At 42.6% G+C, this 19,643-nt stretch overlaps 1 protein-coding gene across 2 annotated transcripts; it reads left to right on the top strand.

The window, feature by feature from the left end:
• The first annotated feature begins 3,826 nt into the window (after positions 1 to 3,826).
• Positions 3,827 to 18,004, top strand: znf330 (zinc finger protein 330). Of its 2 annotated transcripts, none has more exons than XM_083656284.1 (10): positions 3,827 to 3,879; positions 4,197 to 4,377; positions 4,931 to 4,950; positions 6,048 to 6,118; positions 6,343 to 6,419; positions 6,689 to 6,815; positions 7,057 to 7,161; positions 8,789 to 8,835; positions 12,450 to 12,567; positions 17,273 to 18,004. In XM_083656284.1, exons 2-10 carry the CDS (start codon positions 4,258 to 4,260, stop codon positions 17,542 to 17,544), a joined length of 957 nt encoding a protein of 318 aa, XP_083512410.1. In that variant the 5' UTR covers positions 3,827 to 3,879; positions 4,197 to 4,257; the 3' UTR covers positions 17,545 to 18,004. The 2 variants fall into 2 exon arrangements, with proteins under 2 accessions (XP_083512410.1, XP_083512411.1); XM_083656285.1 differs by lacking the exon at positions 3,827 to 3,879 and adding an exon at positions 3,989 to 4,098.
• The last annotated feature ends 1,639 nt before the right edge of the window (positions 18,005 to 19,643 follow it).

The raw sequence follows: 19,643 nt of genomic DNA, 5'->3' as shown, positions 1-19,643 counted from the left end.
CTAAAACAATTAGGTTCCTTTATTTAACTCAGGCTGACGAACGAACAAATCCTGTTAGTGTGAATCTTTTCTTTTTTGCCTGGTAATCCCTCTTTTTATCAACACAGAAAAGGGAAAAGTCTTGATGCACATAATCACTTCTGAAAGACAAAGACAGCATATGGTTAAGGGAGGGATTATGTTGATAACATTTTAGATTACAGCCCGCAACGTACACAGTACAGTACAGTGTACTGTACCCTGTACGTTACAGTACAGTACACAGTATGCACAGTATTTACCAATATACAGTGTGTAGGTACAGGGGAACAAGATGTGAAGTTATGGAATAAGGAGGTAACAATTTGGGAACTTACAAAGAATTTATAGCCTACTGTAGTTTTTCTCTCTCTCTCTCTCTCGGGTACCTATTCTATTATTACAGGGTATGTATGACCTACTGAGCAAAATAATCTGGAAGTTTGATTGCACAATAAAGGGATAGTTCACTTTTTTTTTTAAGTCTAGCCCTATTTGCTACTTACCAATGATGATATTGATTGGTAGAGTTCTTTCTCATCACAATCCATCCTGTTCCTCATAGTAACTCTGGAAAGTTGGGCAAAAACGAATACAAGGTCAATGGGGTCACGCTCATTCATGTACAAGCTGACTGAAGCTCACTGAACCCATGTACTTTGTGTGACTGTGGATGACATTTTAGTGAGCCTCTCAGTCAGCTTGTACAGACAGGAGCGTGACCCCATTCGTTTTTGCCCAACTTTCCAGAGCTGCTATGAGGAACAAGAATGGATTGTGCTGAGAAAGAACTCTACCAATCAACATCCTCATTAATCTAGCAAATAGGGCTAGACTTTAAAAAATGTGAACTATCCCTTTAACTCCAGAGTAATGACACTGTACATCGTGGGCTGTAATCTAAAGCGTTACCAAAATGGGTTTAAGAACCCCAAACGCTGTGCGAGCATTCAGAGGCATTGCTGTTCATTCTGGTCCTTCTGAGACTGCATGGGCTCGCCACCTTTCCAAATCTTTCAAGCAGTGCCATAGGGAGAAGTGACATATTCATGAGTGAAAGTGAAAGTTAACAATGTACAAAGGTAAGGTAAAAGTAACAATGTAGAAAACTGGTGGCGTCATTTTCATAGATTTCAACAATCATACCTGATGTCATGTTTCTTTTCAAGCTTTAAGGCCTATACTTATCTAAGCTCCCGACTTTACCAGGCTTGTCCTTGATAACAGGCACCAGAGTGACTGACAACATAGATGCTGGCAAAAAAACATGGGACATGAGAAGCCAGTAAAACACATGGCCAGTAGAACTGCATCCTTGGGGCTAGCTAACTTAAGATGTTCTGCAGAGATATGGTCCAATCCACATGCTTTGCCCTGTTCAGAGCCTCCACCTCCTTCTTCCAGAAGCCTGTGACATCGTTACCCAGCAGCTTTTCAGCCATAGTCAGCTCTCATAGCCTGTTCATGCTTAATATAGCAAACTCCATACTTATACCTGGCGTTGGTGAGCTTTTTATACTCGAGATCCGGCCCCTGTCTAGGCCTACCGACTAGAACCCAGGACCTGTAAGCCTCCTTGGCTTCTGCATGATGGGCAGCTACATATTTATTCCACCCTGGCTTGATGTTACGTGCCTTACTAGGGTGGGTGAGAAGTGAGAGTACTGGCCTCACACAAAGCTCCCACAATACAGTCATACATTTTACGTAAGTCATTATAGTGAAAGGCAACATTACAGTTTAACATCAGAACACAAAATTGCATCTATGGGCAAGAAAACATCACTCAAAAGGACATTCGTTCTGCCATCAAAAGCCATTGCATCATAATCTGTGATCTTTGCCAAGTCAATTCTGGGAATACTGAGATCATTAGCCTCCTGAGACATTTTAGGAAGCCTATCTGTATCCAGGTACATAACAAAGGGAACATGATCAGACACGGTAGCTTCATACAGAATCTCCATTGACTGTAAGGTGGCACGAGCATCAGCGGTGCTGATGCAGTGGTCCAGCCAAGATGTAGTGTGCCATGCTTCACTTTAGGGCTGTCGTCTAAAAGTCGAATAGTCTAATCATCAGTCGAGAGACCCGTGAGTCGACGGAGATTCCTCAAGTCGAGCAGTCATTTTTTCCCATTTAAATTCCAATCTTAATTTCATTTGTTAATGTATTCTTGTTTAGATTGATTTAGGCCTATCCGTTGTGACATCATCAGTGATGTCATAAAAGCGGTGGGACATAATCAGTGATGGCATAAGAGTCCCACTGATGAAGTGATGTCATAAGAGCAATGGCGCTGGCTACTAGTTTGCTCTTCGGATGGTCTTTCTATATCAAAGCCTCTCAGACTATCTCCTGTGTTTGCGTGAGGGATTTATGGTCTTCTTGTGATGTACCCCTGGTTACTGTGAATGTATTCTATGTATACTTGTGTTTTGTATTTTATTTTTCTAATAAAAAAAGGTCCTGACCCACCAACACCCACTTTGATTCCAAGGGCGAACTTAGGGATCAATAAAGCTGAGCTCAACCTTCCCTTCCAGCAAGACACTTCAAAGCAGCAGTTGGAAACAGTCCAGTGAAGACTAGAGTGTATTCATAGTATTCCGATGATGTCACAAGCCTTTTTCCTACCAATATGGCGCTACAATACACACAGCTCATTGGCTGTAAGTGTCACTTGATTGTAATCACCTGTTAATTGATCACAATCACCTGTTGTTTTCCTACCAAAATGGCAGTGTGGTGATGTAACAGAATACTATAAAAGACCGTTTGCTATTTCAAAGTGGCCTGTGATGTTTGTTTGGACACTGAAGAGAGCCTGTTTTCAATGTGATGTAGCCCAGTTCTCAAAGTGGGCGCTTGGGGGTTCCAGGTAGTCCCCAGCAAAAAAGGGTATTTTTTTCCCCACTAGAATTCCAACCATATATAAGGAACACAATGACAGAATGTATGACTATTTTGGTCCTGGGTTTCATACACTTCCTGTAATAAAGCATCTAAAAGTGTGACGACCCTTCCATTCTCCTGGCCCTTTCTTGTAGCAGACTGGTGTTGGGGTCGTTAGCCTGATTGGGTGTACCTGGGCCCAGTGTGTACTCCTTGGACCATAAGTAGAAGTAGAAGGAATGTAGAAGTTAAAACAATAATGTATTAACTAAAACTAAGGGCAAATAACTAGACAACACAAACTATATTAAACAAAAAGAACAGAACAAAATGGTGCATGCAGGTGAGGAGGGAGAGACTGAATGCACCCAATCAGCCTAACAACCCCAACATCAGGCTCCTGCAAGACAGAGCCAGGAGAGGGAGTGGGAGGGTCGTCACAAAAGCAAAAATCTTATCAGATGGAGGACCCTGGGACAAAATTGTATCAAATGGGGGTCTGTTGTCTAATTTGTGTCAGTTTAGAACTTTAGGGGTCCTTGACGTGAAAATGTTTGAGAGCCACTGTTCACATCAGCCACCATCATGCCTATAAGTTATTACATTTTCAAATACATCCATTGATGCAAAATGCCAGTCTAGGGGTCCACCTGAGGGCAATGATTTGACTTGTTTTGCATGAATTTAAAATGTATGCAGTAACAGGGTCGTTTCGCCCAGTGTCATTATTGCTCATATCTGTTAAATGCACTGTTAAATAAAAGTAAGAAACAATTCTGAATACACACATCTTCATTATGATTTTAGAAAGACAGCATTACACAACTGCCAAGATAATGGAAAGCATGTTTGTGTAGGAAAAAGGAACTCAAAAGTAGGAACGATTGTGTTGCCAATACGTTTCACCCGAACACAATTTCAACGCCGTACCCGGCAGCAATTACAGTGTGGAATTTTTCCTCTGAGGTAAAAATGTTACAACACAGGCGATATATTATGAACAACATTCGCATGCCATCTCCGATACCATAAATATAATTGCTAAACAGCTATTTGTGCTCAGGCGGTTATCGGTAAAGTTGATTAGACCGACATGTCCGTGATCAGTCTTGTTGTTTTAGCCGTCGTGTTTTTCATGTCATCTGTTTAGACAGAACCCAGAAGACACACATTCTAGCTAATTAAGTTAGTTAAAGTTATCCCCAGTCAACGTAGCTAACGTCAGTCAGCTTGCTCGCTGATAACTCGCCTAATCCACTGTACTTGTTCCTCCACGTTGGCAGGCAGGTAAGCTAAAGCCGGGTGGCGTTACATTTGACCTGCGAGTAGCCTGTTGCGCTCAAAATGCCCAAAAAGAAAACGGGAGCCCGGAAAAAGGCTGAGAGTCGCAAGGAACGAGAGAAACAGACTCGAGCCAACCGGGATCATATTGATGTGGCCAAACACGCATGCAATTATTCCATGGTATGTAGCTAATCCAAAATCTTTGTTATAATTATAAGTCAAGTCAAGTTTATTTGTATAGCCCTATTCACATGCATGTCCCAGAGGCCTTCACTGAAAATATGTCTAGCTAATTCTAGCTGACACAGTAGCAAATTACAGTAGTAATGATAACACATTGAACAATTGATGAGAGAGAAATATAGGATAGAGCAGAGGAGAGAGCAGGAGAAGGGAGGGAGAGCAGGGGGAATGTGAGAGAGGAGAGAGCAGGAAAGTGATGAGGTGGGGAGGGAATGGGAAATGTTGGGGAGTAGAGGAGGTGGGGAAGGGGGAAAGAGAGAGCGGGGGGATGTCGGGGTCCGAGGAGGAGAGAGCAGGGAGAGGGAGGAGGTGGGGAGGGAATGGGAAATGTGGGGGAGGAGAGGTGGGGAAGGGGGAAAGAAAGAGAATGGGTGCCATGCTTTAAGTGATTGCATCTTCTGCTGTTCATAGTTTGTTACCCCAACTTTGCATTGATTAAATCATCACTTTCATCCTCCTAATTGTCACTTTACTGTATACTGTGTTGTAGGAATGTGACAAATGTCAGAGGTGAGTACATTCTAATTACATAATTACAGTTTCTTTTTTTGGAGTACAGTTTCTTTTTTTGGAGTCTTAAATCTGGGATTTTTAACTCCTGTGAAGACCAGACCAAACTTGAACTCATATACCGTCTTCAGAAACGAGCTCTAAGAAATAAATAAGTTGTATACATCGAAGACATTCCTCTCAGCCTCTATTTCTTCATTTAGGGGTCCTCGGTCCATAGTTCCTCTTCCCCTTTTTTCATGACGTTTGCATACAATTATCATCAATTTCATAATTACTCCACACATAGCTCTAGTGAGTCTCCTTAGGCGGCCCCATTCGTGTACTTCCCAATCTCAGTTTAGTATACTCTACAGAGGGTCCAAGATATGGAATTCTTTGCCATCATTACATCTTTTGGATTTGTCTTCACAGCAGTTCAAAAGAGCCCTCAAATCACTTCTCCTAGCCAACCAATATTTTCCATAATGGGATGCCTATATAAACTGGGTCCAACCAATGTTTTCCTAGTCTTACAAGTCTAATGGCCTACTTTGAATATGCCCCCCCTCCCCCCCTTGTCATTATTTGTGTGTACAGTGGACTCCTCTTGATCACTTTGGGACGGGTCAAATTAAGCGGATTCCACTATTTACTTTTTTTGTATTATGAAAACTCAAAGCCATATCATATGAGTGCCTACTCTTAGTTGTTCTATGATAGTGTTTATGTATACTTGCATGTATTGTGTGTGTGTGTGTGTGTGTGTGTGTGTGTGTGTGTGTGTGTGTGTGTGTGTGTGTGTGTGTGTGTGTGTGTGTGTGTCGTAATTAAGACTGATCATTATACTTTGGTAGATGGCTGTCTTAGGATGCTGAACTACCGTATGCATCTGGTTTTATAGATACATTCACATTATGTATTTTATAAGCTTATACGTTTTTAGGCAATGCTCCTTCACATTCCTTGCAAATTATATTTTGTACTTTTTTTTGTAATTGTTTTTATATGTGTAAATAAAGAAACAAACATAACACTTGTTCAAGTAAAAGTGGACACTGTTGGACAACCAGTTTACAAACTAATTCATTTTTGTTTCCTTGTATGCTGGCCGGTAGGAGACAGAAGAACAGAGCTTTCTGTTACTTCTGTGCCTCAGTGCAGAAGCTGCCCATGTGTGCTCAGTGTGGTGAGTGATCAGCATAAAAAAGAGACCGGGCTGTTTGCCTGTCAATAGATATATACTGTATTTTCCCCCCAAACATTTGGAAACCCTCTCTCACAATCACCACCTGAATTCACTCACGCCAACTTATACAATGGGTTTTTCAAGAATTCAAGATATTAAGAAAGAACAAATATTTAACTTTGACACTTTGTTCATTTGACATTTTCTACTGTTGCTGTTGAAAGGCAAAACCAAATGCATGAAGTCATCAGATTGTGTCATCAAACATCCTGGGATCCACAGCACTGGAATGGCCATGGTGGTAAGATAGAAATCTTTTTGGACTGATGATACATTCATGTGGCAAGAATGATTGGCAGCTATTATGCACTGTGTTCGGTCTTTGTTGTCTACTTTAACTTACCTCTGCTGTCTGTGTTCATGTTGTAGCTGGGTTTAAAGGATCCCCAGACCAATGCTTTTATTTTTTTTAACTCAATATTGTCTGCTTGTGAAAAATACACATTCTTAGATGGCAAGGCTCAGGCTGTTCTGTTTCTCTGTGATTCTCTTCTTGATCACGATCACCAGGGGGCAGTGTGTGACTTCTGTGAGGCTTGGGTGTGCCATGGCAGGAAATGTCTGAGTACCCATGCCTGTCTATGTCCTTTGACTGATGCAGACTGCATTGAGTGTGAACGCTCTGTCTGGGAGCACGGTAAGACCCATTAGTTCAGTGGTTCTCAACCTTTTTACACCAGCAAGTACTACCTCAGAAATTACCACCATATAAAAGTATGAGAGGGAGGGGAGCCCCGCGTACCACCAGTGGTACCCGTACCACAGGTTGAGAACCACTGCCCTAGTTAATTGAAATTCCTCAGATTCATAATTCATTCATAATTCATTTTCACAATTACGTCAAAGATCACTGTTGCAGTCTTATGCTTCCCCAACAGGAGGGCGAATCTTCCGCTGCTCGTTCTGTGATAACTTCTTGTGTGAGGATGATCAGTTTGAGCACCAGGCGAGTTGCCAAGTCCTTGAGGCGGAAACATACAAATGTGAGTCAACTCTTTCTTCTTTAACTGTCACCCATCTAATCCTCATTTTATGCTTATTAACCATGAAATACCGATTAGGGAAAAATTTGTATATAGTAGTATAGTAGTATAATTAGTATATTTCAGCCCTTCTAGAGAATTATGTCCAGAGGGTATACGTTTGGCAGAACAGTGGCGCCAGCAGGAGCCTATTTCATTGTACGCACAACGTTGCTCCAACAACCCCCCCCCCCCGTGCGGTGAAGGACAGATTATGTTTTATTATGATTATTATGAATCTGTGCGGTGAAGGACAGATTATGTTTTATTATGATTATTATTAATCTGTCCTAATTGATGCTTGAACAAAAGTCATGACTCTGGCTGAGATAACAAACAAATAAACAGTCACGGTTATTTGGGGATTAATAACATGATGACAGTGGAAAAGTCTAGGCTACAGTGAGCTGTGTCTTCTTTACATGGGCAGCACGCAGCAGTGAACTGATAACGTTACAGCTTCAGTAGCTGTTGGAGCACAATAAGCAGCCTGGCCTGTCTCCACAGTGTTTCCTCCTGTAGAGCAGAGAGCTACTGACCTGTCTCCATGGTGTTTCCTCCTGTAGAGCAGAGAGCTACTGACCTGTCTCCACTGTGTTTCCTCCTGTAGAGCAGAGAGCTACTGACCTGTCTCCATGGTGTTTCCTCCTGTAGAGCAGAGATACTGACCTGTCTCCATGGTGTTTCCTCCTGTAGAGCAGAGAGATACTGACCTGGCTCCATGGTGTTTCCTCCTGTAGAGCAGAGAGATACTGACCTGTCTCCATGGTGTTTCCTCCTGTAGAGCAGAGATACTGACCTGTCTCCATGGTGTTTCCTCCTGTAGAGCAGAGAGATACTGACCTGGCTCCATGGTGTTTCCTCCTGTAGAGCAGAAAGATACTGACCTGTCTCCACTGTGTTTCCTCCTGTAGAGCAGAGAGCTACTGACCTGTCTCCATGGTGTTTCCTCCTGTAGAGCAGAGAGCTACTGACCTGTCTCCATGGTGTTTCCTCCTGTAGAGCAGAGAGCTACTGACCTGGCTCCATGGTGTTTCCTCCTGTAGAGCAGAGAGATACTGACCTGGCTCCATGGTGTTTCCTCCTGTAGAGCAGAGAGCTACTGACCTGTCTCCACGGTGTTTCCTCCTGTAGAGCAGAGAGCTACTGACCTGTCTCCATGGTGTTTCCTCCTGTAGAGCAGAGAGCTGCTGGCTGGTGTGGAGAAATAACGCTTGCTGCTTGGTGTGAATGAGCCAGCTGTGACTTGTCGCACGCACTGCAAATCCACTTACCGTAATTGGCCACTATGATGCATCCTGTCTGAACCATCTGAACCCAGTGTTGCTACCGCTACATGTAGGCAGAACAGAGAGCTGTTGAACTACAACTGTGCACGCAGCTAAAGTGTCTGGCAGACAGTGGTGCTGCGGCAGTGCAGGAATGGTTCTCCGCACAGGGAAAAATATTAGCGTCAATTAGTGACGTGCTTGGTGCTTGTAAAGTTTTTTTTTTTTTACGCACGTTGTGTACAGGATTACAGCTGCTGGCGCCACTGTGGCAGAATTCTTTCAACAATTTTAGCACATTTTCTTATATTCCATTGTAGGTGTTTCCTGCAACAGACTGGGGCAACACTCCTGCCTGCGTTGTAAGGTGAGGGGAGCATATACCTGTACCTCAAAAAACAGGATTGAGGAACTTGCTTGTGTGAAAAGGCAGTTATTACCAGCAGGTTTATTTGCCTTTCAAGCTATGCCTGGGAAGATTCTTATCTGAAACTACACCATCTTATCTAAAATGTCACTAATCATGCACCATACATGGGCTTAATTGCCCAAATGAAATTCTAGCATCTCGCCCGTTCTCTGCCAGGAAATAATCTCGGTATGTTATGTTTGGAGAGAACCCAGACAGCCTGAAGAGATGCAGTTGTTGCCCTCTTGTTCAGTTAAAGTTGGCTTAATAATTCCGCTGGCATCCTTCATTAAAGCTGCGGTTTTCCACATCAACCTTCTTCTGCTTTAGGCTCTTTGAGAGTGACATTTTTGCTTGCCGTTGACAACAACAACATGACATCTCCCCAAAAGTGAAGCCAAAATATCTTATATCTGGTGACTGGCTGCAGTGTAGGTGTTAGGGGTCTGTTCACACTGATATAGGCTAATAAAAAAAATATCATTAATTTGGTAAGTGAAAATATGAAACTATAATATGCTGATTAGACCAAAAATAAATGTACTTGTTTTTTATGTGAAAGTCCGGCCCCCACAGTGTCTGCTGAGGACAATTCTGGCCCTTGGACAAAATGTAGTTGATGACCCTTGACCCTTGCTCTATTATTCAATGCACAAAAAACTCTAGAGGCCGGCGCAGAGCTTCCAGCTCTAGCACATTTATGGGTACATTTTCTTGGGCTCCCCAAGACCCGTTTACGGCGCGGCCGTCGCACAACGCGCCCCATCGCCACGGGGATGAGTCAGTCATTATGATGTATTCCCCATCCCCACGGGGACGAATCAGTCTTTATGATGTATTCCGTCAGAGAACAAGAATGTCTCCGTCCAAGCTGTGAGGGTCTGATGGCACCGTTCTGTAATCACTAGCATGCAGGCACAAGTTTGAGCTCCTCAAAACATCTAAATGATAAAGTAAGAATAATGATGCAACTTTATGCAATTTGACACTTGACTTTGGCCCGGGGGTGGAGGGGGGGGGGTGCATTTTGAAATGTCACTATATCCGTTTTTGTAGCTCAGTATCCCACTTTATATTAGGGTAAATACTGTATTTAGAAATTTTCACAACAATTATTTGTGCTGTTGTGGTTAGTGAAAACGACACTGGCTTCTACACTGCTGCCACTTTTCTTGAATAAGAGCTAAATCTTCTCTGCTTCACCCCAAAAAATGAAGGGGCATGAAAGGAACCTGCCAACATGCAAAACTGTAGCTCTTTCAAACACAATGCAAATCTTTCAATTACAGCTGCATAGATTTCCACAAAGGAAAAATAGCCTATCACCATGAATCTCTATCTCTCTATAATCTCCTAAAACACCTTCCCTCTGCATCAACCTCCTGACATAGTTGGGGCTTTTTCTTCTTTTGGGGGGGGGGGGATCTGAGGGGGCGCATGTGCTTGAATGGGCATGACGCCACTGGCCTCAAACGGGAGCAATGCTGCAAGTGGGCTCATTGATGAAAATACATTTATATTAAATCGTTTGCGATGCGAAATGAGTTGTAGGACGAGACTAACTCTTTCAAACCAAATAATGACACCAGGCCAATCAATTTGGCCTAAAAACAACAACAACAAAATAACTAACTAACATTTAGATTCATTCAACATAAATATAATAAATCCAAATGGTTCATAAGTCCTTTGTAAGTGGAGATGGCCCAATTTGGTCTCGTATGGAAAAGCAGGCGTGTTCACCAATCTCCCCGGCTTCTATGTTGTGTGCTCCGCTGCCAATGAATGTAGGTGTCCATACGGATAATCCTATTGTGAGAGGTACCCTACGCATATGGACCCAATTTCGTAAACATTTTGGGCATACGCAAGCCCTGGAGTCCATGCCTCTTACCTTGAACCCTCTTTTTAAACCTTCTTTGACAGATACAGCATTTCAGTTCTGGTATGGAAAGGGAATACGTTGTGTGGAGGACCTTTTCATTGATGGGACGTTTGGTTCCTTTGATCATTTTGTTAAAAAGTACAACTTACCACAGTCTCACTTTTACAGGTACCTACAAATTCGCGATTTCACCCGCACACATTTCTCAACATTTCCATCTAAACCTCTGGCTTGCCCATTTGATGATTATCTGAAACTTAATCCCTATTTACCAGGCTGCGTATCAAATTTATATTGCATGATTCAAGAAATGGACGACTATTCGCTGCACCACCTGGAAGTACAGTGGGAGGAAGACTTGGACAAAGAGCTCTCTGACGAAATCTGGAAAAATGCTATCAGTAAAATACATAAATCTTCTGTCTGTATCAGACATGGTGTGTTACAGTTTAAGATACTCCACCGATTACACCTTTGTAAAGCCAAACTGGCCCGGATATATCCTGGCTCAGACCCAAATTGCATCAGATGCCATCAGTTTCCGGGTACTCTAGGCCACACGTTTTGGACTTGCCCAAAATTGTACAGATTCTGGTCAGACATTTTTAATACATTCTCATATATATGTCAAAAACAGATTGACCCAGATCCAATTACTGCAATATTTGGGGTTGCCCCTAGCAACAGTGGGATATCCATTCCAGACATCAATCAGATCTAATGGCCTTTTCAACATTACTAGCTCGCCGGCTTATTCTTTTTAGCTGGAAATCGCCCACACCTCCATCACACTCACGCTGGATTCGTGAGGTAATGTCATTTCTTAAGCTAGAAAAAGTCAGATGCACAGTCCAGGGTTCTCTGGAAAAGTTTGAAATGAATTGGCACCCCTTCTTAGATTATTACCATAAGGAATTTGACGCAAGAACTTTAGATTAGTAGCCCCTAACAGCTCTACCCTACCCTCTTCCCACCCCCCTCTTGTCCTTTCCTTGTCTTTATTTTTTTTGTTTGTTTGTTTTTTGTTTGTTTTTTTTGTTTTTTTACACTTGGTTGTCATTGCATCACAAGTATTCAGGAGATTGTATACATGTATGACATCATGCAACCTTGCACCTATTTTGTATTGTCTGTCTTCTACGGGGTTTGTTTTTTCTTGTTTGTATTGTTTAAAAACGAATAAAAACCATTTGAAATAAATAAATCCAAATGGTTCAAGGAAAGCTTAGAGAGAGGAAAAAAATATAATTACTAGAGCAAACAAAATTACACTTAAGATCCTCTTTATATAGCCCAAAGCCTACAATACTCAAAGGCAAATAATGGATTAGGGGAAAAAGGACAAGCCAGATGTTGATGATGAAGTGGTTTACAAGTCGGAACACGATTTCAGCTTCTTTGGGAGTAAGCAAGTTTAGCTTTGCCATCAACCATCACGTCAGTTGGGCAGGAAAATCGGAGAGAGCAATTCAGCTTCAGTTCAAGTTACAGATAAGAAAAAACTTTACATTTGAGGCAAGATGAAACAAAGGTGTGACTGTGAATAATTATCTTAAAGAGAACATGTATATGCAAGCCTGAGCAATGTTTGGAGTTTCATAATTCAGACTGGAATCAAAAAGGTGTATCAAGATCATGTGTATGCTGTAATGTTTAACTGCAATCCGTGTGACTGTCTCTTTCCCAGGCCTGTTACTGTGATGACCACGCCAGGAGTAAGGTGTTCAAGCAAGAGAAAGGCAAAGCGCCGCCTTGTCCCAAGTGTGGCCATGAGACCCAGGAGACCAAAGACCTCAGCATGTCCAGTGAGTTTCACATAAACCATTAGCCATAGACGTTGGTCAAGTCTTCCTTCAAGGAAGTTGCAGTAGCCTAGACCAGTGGTTCTCAAACCTTTTCATGTCAAGGACCCCTAAACTGACAGAAATTAGACCACGGACCCCCCATTTCCCTAACGAAAGCAAACTTGATTTTGGGGAGCCAAGATCACCCTCTTTTTGAGGCATTTGACCCTCTCCCTTCAGGACAGAGGTACAGGGTTCCCAGGGTAAAGTGCAATAGATTCAAATTTCCCTTTGTCCCGAGTGCAATACGTATACTTGCACAATAGGTAATCGTTACCTTGCACATACACTTTCTGCTCACACTGGCACCGCCACTCAGCGATGTGCATAGTAATTTCAGTGGCGTACTTGCCTTGACAGACAACTCCTTCAGCCAATCAGCGTTGGATCCAGTCAAATCCAAATCCTCTCGGGAGAACAGCGAAAACATCTTTTCCGCCGAGAAACTCCGCTGTGGCATAGTCCTGTTTAATTGTTGTTATTGAGTCTAATTTTGCAATAACAGCACTCTGGCTGTTTAAACTCGACGAACTTTGACGTTACTGCTCGATGCGGACAGCCACCAAGGCAGCCATTACTGTTTTGATACCGTCGTTCCTGATTGGCGGGTTACGATGTCAACTACGAGGTAGGTCCATGATTGGCTAGTGCTCTTTGTCAAATCTGAAAGTGCCCACCCAGGGCTGGAGGCCAGATTGTCTCGCAGAATGAAACAGAATTTGAGTTTACGTGACCGGATAGTTTACCAGGCTAGCGCCGCTGCACTTTATCCTATCTTATCCTTTTTATTCAACCATCTTTTTAGATTTTATTGGTGTGCTGTTGTGTTGTTGTGTTGCACTTGTTATTGTATGTACTATCTTCTTTGTGTGTCTTCTAGACACATTTCACACAGTGGGAAACAAGTAAAGTACTGAACTGAACTGAGTGTAAAATCTTTTCACCAAAAACTAACTTAGGACTGTGAGGAATTGAAAAGGCAACCTAGCAGTGTGACATTGCAGGGTTGCCAACTTTGGGTATCTGGCTGGAGTGAGAGGGGGTAGAGACGTGATGCTGTGTAACAACTTTTGAGAATTGGAGATTTGTGCGATTTTGACAGTGTTGACGATTGGATGACAAACACTGTTTTCTGAAAATGGCCCAGAAAAACACACTTCCATGTACCTGGACATCCCATACAATTTTATGTATCTACATTCTGGGTCTAGACTAGAGAGTTTAACAAGGCTGTGATTATCCTAGAGCTCAGCTCACAATAGGGTATTTTATACAGTATAAGGTCAAGTAAAACAAAATTGTATTATCACATTTTGGCCATATTTCATCACACATTAATGTGATTGGGCTCCTTATATTCACGAGATTTGTAGCCATACCAAATGTATACAATTCCATGACTGTTTTGGTACCACAGCGTGCAGGAATAAGGAAAATGTTTATATTACATGCAGCATACCATCAGTGATGTCACTTATCCTTATGGAATGAATTAATGGATATCTCCTCCCCCTTTTCTCTTTTGACATGATATTCAAGTAGACTAGTATTGCCAAAACATGTTGTACAAGGTTTAAAATCTAAGTAGCCTATTCGCCTAATTCATTCCAGGTAGGCCGAATGGCCACGGGTCAGGCTGGCCAATAAGAGGCTGGCACAGGGATTGAGTTTACCACTGTGTGGTAGCCATTAGCATACTTTTTGGGTGATGTAGAGAAGAAACAAAAAACTAAAGAAACAGCTCATATTCATATAGATTCAAATAGTATTATATTAAATCAAATAAGCATATATTGCAGGTCATAAAACAACTCAGATTTCATAATTGTAGGCTACATATCTATATTTATAGTTCACTTCATACTTCCATAGGCATAGGCCTACCTAATAACTATTATGAGCATGACCATAAATAGGGATGGGTACCGAGACCCGGTACCAAACAGGCCCCGGGGCCGGATTTTGAGATACCGGAGGATCAATAAGCTTTCACGTTAACGGTTCTCTTATCGGTACTGGAGAAATTAAGAAAATGTATTTCCTATTTATTTGCTACATAAACGTTGTTTTGCACATTTTATCGCACCAACTCCGTAAGACATGCCTATGATGTGTTTTTTGCGATTTCCGAACGAGAAAAGAGATCCTCTTTTCTTTTCCGTGTTGCTTTCTCTCTCTCAGAGGAGAGACAGGCAGCAGCTGCCAGCGAGGAGCCAAGCCTGACTGAGAGGAGAGAGGGGCGGGGCGGGCAGCACACACACATGCACACACTACACACACTGAAGCCGACAGGCAGCTGAGCCGAGGAGACACCACAACACGTTAAGAAATAATGGAGCGATCAAAAGTCTGGTTGTTCTTCACTCGAGTTGATGCTGACAATTCACGTTGTCATAAGTGTGATAAAACGTTCACTAGCAACGGTGGAAACACGAGCAATTTGTCTAAACACGTAGCCAAAGACGAAGTGCATCAAATAGGTACGAACGGAGAAATGCACAGTTTTCGACAAGCTAGCTCACACGACTTCATCATCTGTCAATAATGACCTGGTTGTGGTGCATTTAGGATTTAAAGAGTATTAGGTTTTCTTTTGATCAACGAGTAGGGCTCGTTGATAGAAGATTCCGTTTTCTGTGGATCAACGAGTAGTGCTCGTTTGAGAGATAATTCTGTTTTCTTTTTATCAACGAGTAGTGCTCCTCGTTGAGAGAGTATTCTTTTCTTTTGATCAACGAGTAGGGCTCGTTAGGGTGATTCTCAAATAGATAACGGTCTTCCCGTCTGACTCCCTACCTGGGGCAGGAGAGCGTTAACCCTTGAGGTCCGTCTCCTTTTATATTGTAAAAGGGGAGGGCGTGTATGCGTTTTGCTGGGTCACGGTCGGTGACCTAACCTCTAATTGGATGCTACACTGTCCTGCATGTTATCAGTCCTCCCCATCTGCAGACAAATCAGCCATCATGTTTGTATGTGCGCAGTTAAATTCTAATCAGCCCATGATATCACACTGATGTCTCACACTATCCCATTTTCAGATATTTCACATGTAATATACAGCCAAGATTACATTCACCACACTTTAAAAGCAGCATTAAACTCAGTCATCTATTGTCACATCTTCACAACCCTCAGTCAGTACATTATGTTTTTCCAACTTTCCATGTTTCATCATGCTACTGATAAATCTTTCATTTGTCAACACAATGCATTTCATTGATATAATTCAATCCATGCTCTTAACATAACATTGTGACTTCAGTGCACACAGAATATATAGAAAAACTTGAATAGCATTTTAATTTACTAGGAGTCTCCTCTCTCCAGCCAGCCTTGCCCCCGCTGCTGCAGCTGGTGGAGCAAAAGTTCATCCCAAGGTCACTCATCGCAACAGTATCCTGAAAAGATTTTTCTGCTATCAAAATTGTGGGGGGCCTCAGTTTCACTGAACTCACTGTCCTTTATACGCATGCATGTGAGAGAGAGAGAAAGAGAGGGAGAGAGAGAGAGAAACACAGCTGCTGCTCTGGAGGAGATGTAGCGACCGCAGCCAGTCAGTGTTAATTGGCGTGAGAATTGTTCAGGCAAGAGTGAGCGCGTGAGATTGAAGGTGAAAGTGTGTCACACACCAGAAACATGTGAGTTGGCAACCCTGCCTTGTCACAGCCATCTTAGAAAAATGTGTCTTTAATACAAAAATGTAACGCGGCGAACCCACCAGCCCCGTCTGCGCAGCGTTCCGTCTGCGCCGCGGTTTTGCTCCGTCCTCTGCACGTCAGCATGTCCCACAGCACGCGCTTCAGAAGCGGAGCGCTTCCGAGCACTGCCTGGCAGCTGATGCAAGATACTGTGTGTACAATGGGGTGGATGTAAAGAGCACAACACACAAAACAACACAGTCTGTCGTTGACTTGCTTTTGATTTGGTCATTTTCCCTTGATTGTTGTGCTTCTACCATGGTTAAGTAGGCTGAAATTATTTCTTTATTTGTCATACAGTGCCTGTTAGCAGGAGGAGAGCTCTTGCATTTCTTCGTCTACTTGAAAGACTACAGGGGGAGGGGGGGGAGAAGGAGAAGGAGTCGGTATTGGGTCTGCACACAGTGTTTTATTATGAAAATCGACCGGATTCTCGTGCAGTTGCTGTGTCTGACTTCCGGGCTGAACGATCTGCTCTGTGCAGATTGACGCAGCTTCCAGGCGTCATCCGTGAAAAATAGAACTGCCGCGTATCTTTAGCGGAGCGGGGCGTCAAGCCGCTTCTGGGCCGCTTCTGATACGCGCCGTTGCGCGCCTGGTGGGATCACACACGTTGACTAAAATGCCCGCGAGCAGCTCCGACGAGCGCGTCGGAGCCAGAACGCGTACGTGACGTTCGTGGTGGGACTTGCCCGTAACGGTCCAATATTCCAGAACACAGAGTATACTGTATATCTCCTTACTTGAGTTGAGGCAATAATTGTAGTGTGCAGTGTGGCATATGCAAGTAGGAGATTGACCTTTTTAAATGAACCAGAAAGCTTGGCTGCTGCGCGGCCTCGCCCGACCTGCAGCTCAACTGATGATGTCATAGACATTGTGACATCAGTACTGACCAAAATGATCACAAATCTCACAATGTGTGGCTGAATGTAGAGCTAATGCCAGCTTCACTGTGTTGTCCACAGCTCGCTCGGTGAAATTTGGCCGACAGAGCGGTGCTGAAGAGGAGAGCTACGGCTATGGAGCATCAGGCTACGAGGCCTACTGGAAGAACGCGGCATCTGGAGGCGGAGGCGGTTACCAAGAGGAAGACGGTGGAGATGACGATGAAGATGATGATGATGATGAAGAGGAGGAGGAAGATGAAGAGGAGGAGGAGGAGGAGGAAGAAGAGGGTGAAGAAAAGGTGGCTGCTGATTCCCTGGCTGCTCTTAAACTGGATGGCAGCACTGCCTGAAGCGGGGCAGAGGTGTGAGTGTACAGGCATAACGCTCGGTCCAAAAGACTGGAAATGTTACCCGGGTCAGGTCAGGAGTGAATCACGAATCTAAATCTAAATTGAGAATTCCTGATTAAAAGAATTTTATTGGGATAGACTTTAAACTGTGTTTCCGTCATAACAGTGCAAATCAAATATCACAATGTAATGATGATCACGATGCCCTTATTATTATAAGATTATCCTGAGGATTTGTATTATTATTATTACTTAATATTTCACACAGAGGCGATGTATTGGTGACTGACTTTAGTGCTTCAGTGCCACAAAAATATGTACTATAAATGGATTTGATTTGATACCCAAACAATCCTGACAATTTGATGTTTTTGCCCTTATCCACACAAGCAATCCATATGGTTTGTGATCTGTTGACACATTGTGCTAAATATGCCATTGATTGAGTAATAAACATCTATGTGGTTTGACTGTACTGTTTATTTTTTTGAAAATATAAATTTTTAGCACAGCAGCAAGTATTACAAAGGTTATATTGATGCAAAAGTATTTTCAATGTTCTCTGCTGTGCATTTTTCACTTACACTAAAGTAAAATAAATAATGAAAAGGAAAGGAATACACAAATACATTTTTGAAGCCTTGCACAATTTGGAGACAGGAGAGAGGTCATCGTTTTCATCTGGCAGAGGGTAGGCGAAAGGTGTGTGCGGGTAGCTGAATGGGTGTGGGGGCTGTCTCTTTTATGAAGATACGGGGGGTTACAATATTTTTCTACAGTGTGGGTCATTCACATAGCAACATTGAATGGTCATTCAGTCAACACCTCCACTAAATCTGGCTTTAAATACTGTATTTGACCCACTTGGTCCAGAGTTTAATGAAGATCATTTTCTGGAGACTAGAGAAAGTGATCCTTTCCTTATGGTGCGTTCGGGAAATAGCACTCCGAGCGCCCAGAGTGCACACTGGACTGTTCGTAAATTGGGAGCGCTGTTGTAATGTAGTCTACCGTACCTTCGCGCTCTCACTGAGATTTATGAGATCACTGACAGGGCCGTGGGAAGTAGGGGTGCTGCAGCACCCCCTAGATTTTTTCAAAAAAAAATTTTTTTTACAAATGTAATTAAAAATATTTTTGCAGTGCACTATGTTCCTTTCTTGTTTAAGAATGTTTAGGGAAATGATTGCGTTATTGATATACTGAAAATGTAGCCTATTTAAATAGAATTATCAACAATAACAATCAAGGAAGTTACATGCTTGTAGGCTAGAGAAGAAGAAGCGCACATGTTGTAGCCTATTGAAACAACCAACAACCAATACGAATTGTTTAATCTGGCAATAAAGAAATGTGAACTTGACATGCTATTTTAATAGCCTACTCAAAAATACACCTCCGACTATACAGCAAAGAGAGGAGTCAATGTTTATTGATATATGCCATTCAGATCAGAATAATTAGTCTAGTCATTAAGTTTGCTGATAATATTTCTATCATGTTAAGTCTGTGTCATGTTAACTGGTGTATTCAGAGCAAATAGGGAGATATAGAGAGCTCCAGGGATGACGTATTTTTGTAGGCTGAATGCGGAAGTCCCGAACTTCACGCTTCAAAACTCATAAAAGTGGTCCTCATGTGTGAAGATGATGTTACTAAACACTGGTTCGCGTTTGATTAAGCCAGTGTTGCCCAGAGAGATTATTAGAAGCATCGCGCCAAAAACCCATTCAAAACTCCCATAGGCGAAAACTGTGAAGAACCAGGGCTGTTAGCATCGATGATTTCCGGACTCGTTCCTGGAGCTCTCTATAGAGCATTATCATCATGCTATATATCTCCCTCTTTGCTCTGAATGAGTGAGAAAAGGAGAAAATACTGAATAATTACATCACAACAGTATCCTAATGTTAATTTAAAATGAGATATTCCTCTAAATATGGCAAAAAAATGTAAAAAGAAAAACCCCCCCCAAAAAAAATCGGCGGGGCCCGAGATTCCCTTCCTCCCAGCACCCCCTGCTTAAAGTGACTTCCAGCTGCCCTGCCAGGAGGGATGCTGCCCCCCCTATACACAGGGTCGTTCCTGTGTTTACTTTC

The sequence above is a fragment of the Poromitra crassiceps genome (genome assembly GCF_964638095.1).
Source record: "Poromitra crassiceps genome assembly, chromosome: 19".
NCBI classification, from domain to species: domain Eukaryota; kingdom Metazoa; phylum Chordata; class Actinopteri; order Beryciformes; family Melamphaidae; genus Poromitra; species Poromitra crassiceps.
This window is presented reverse-complemented; position numbering and strand designations above follow the sequence as displayed.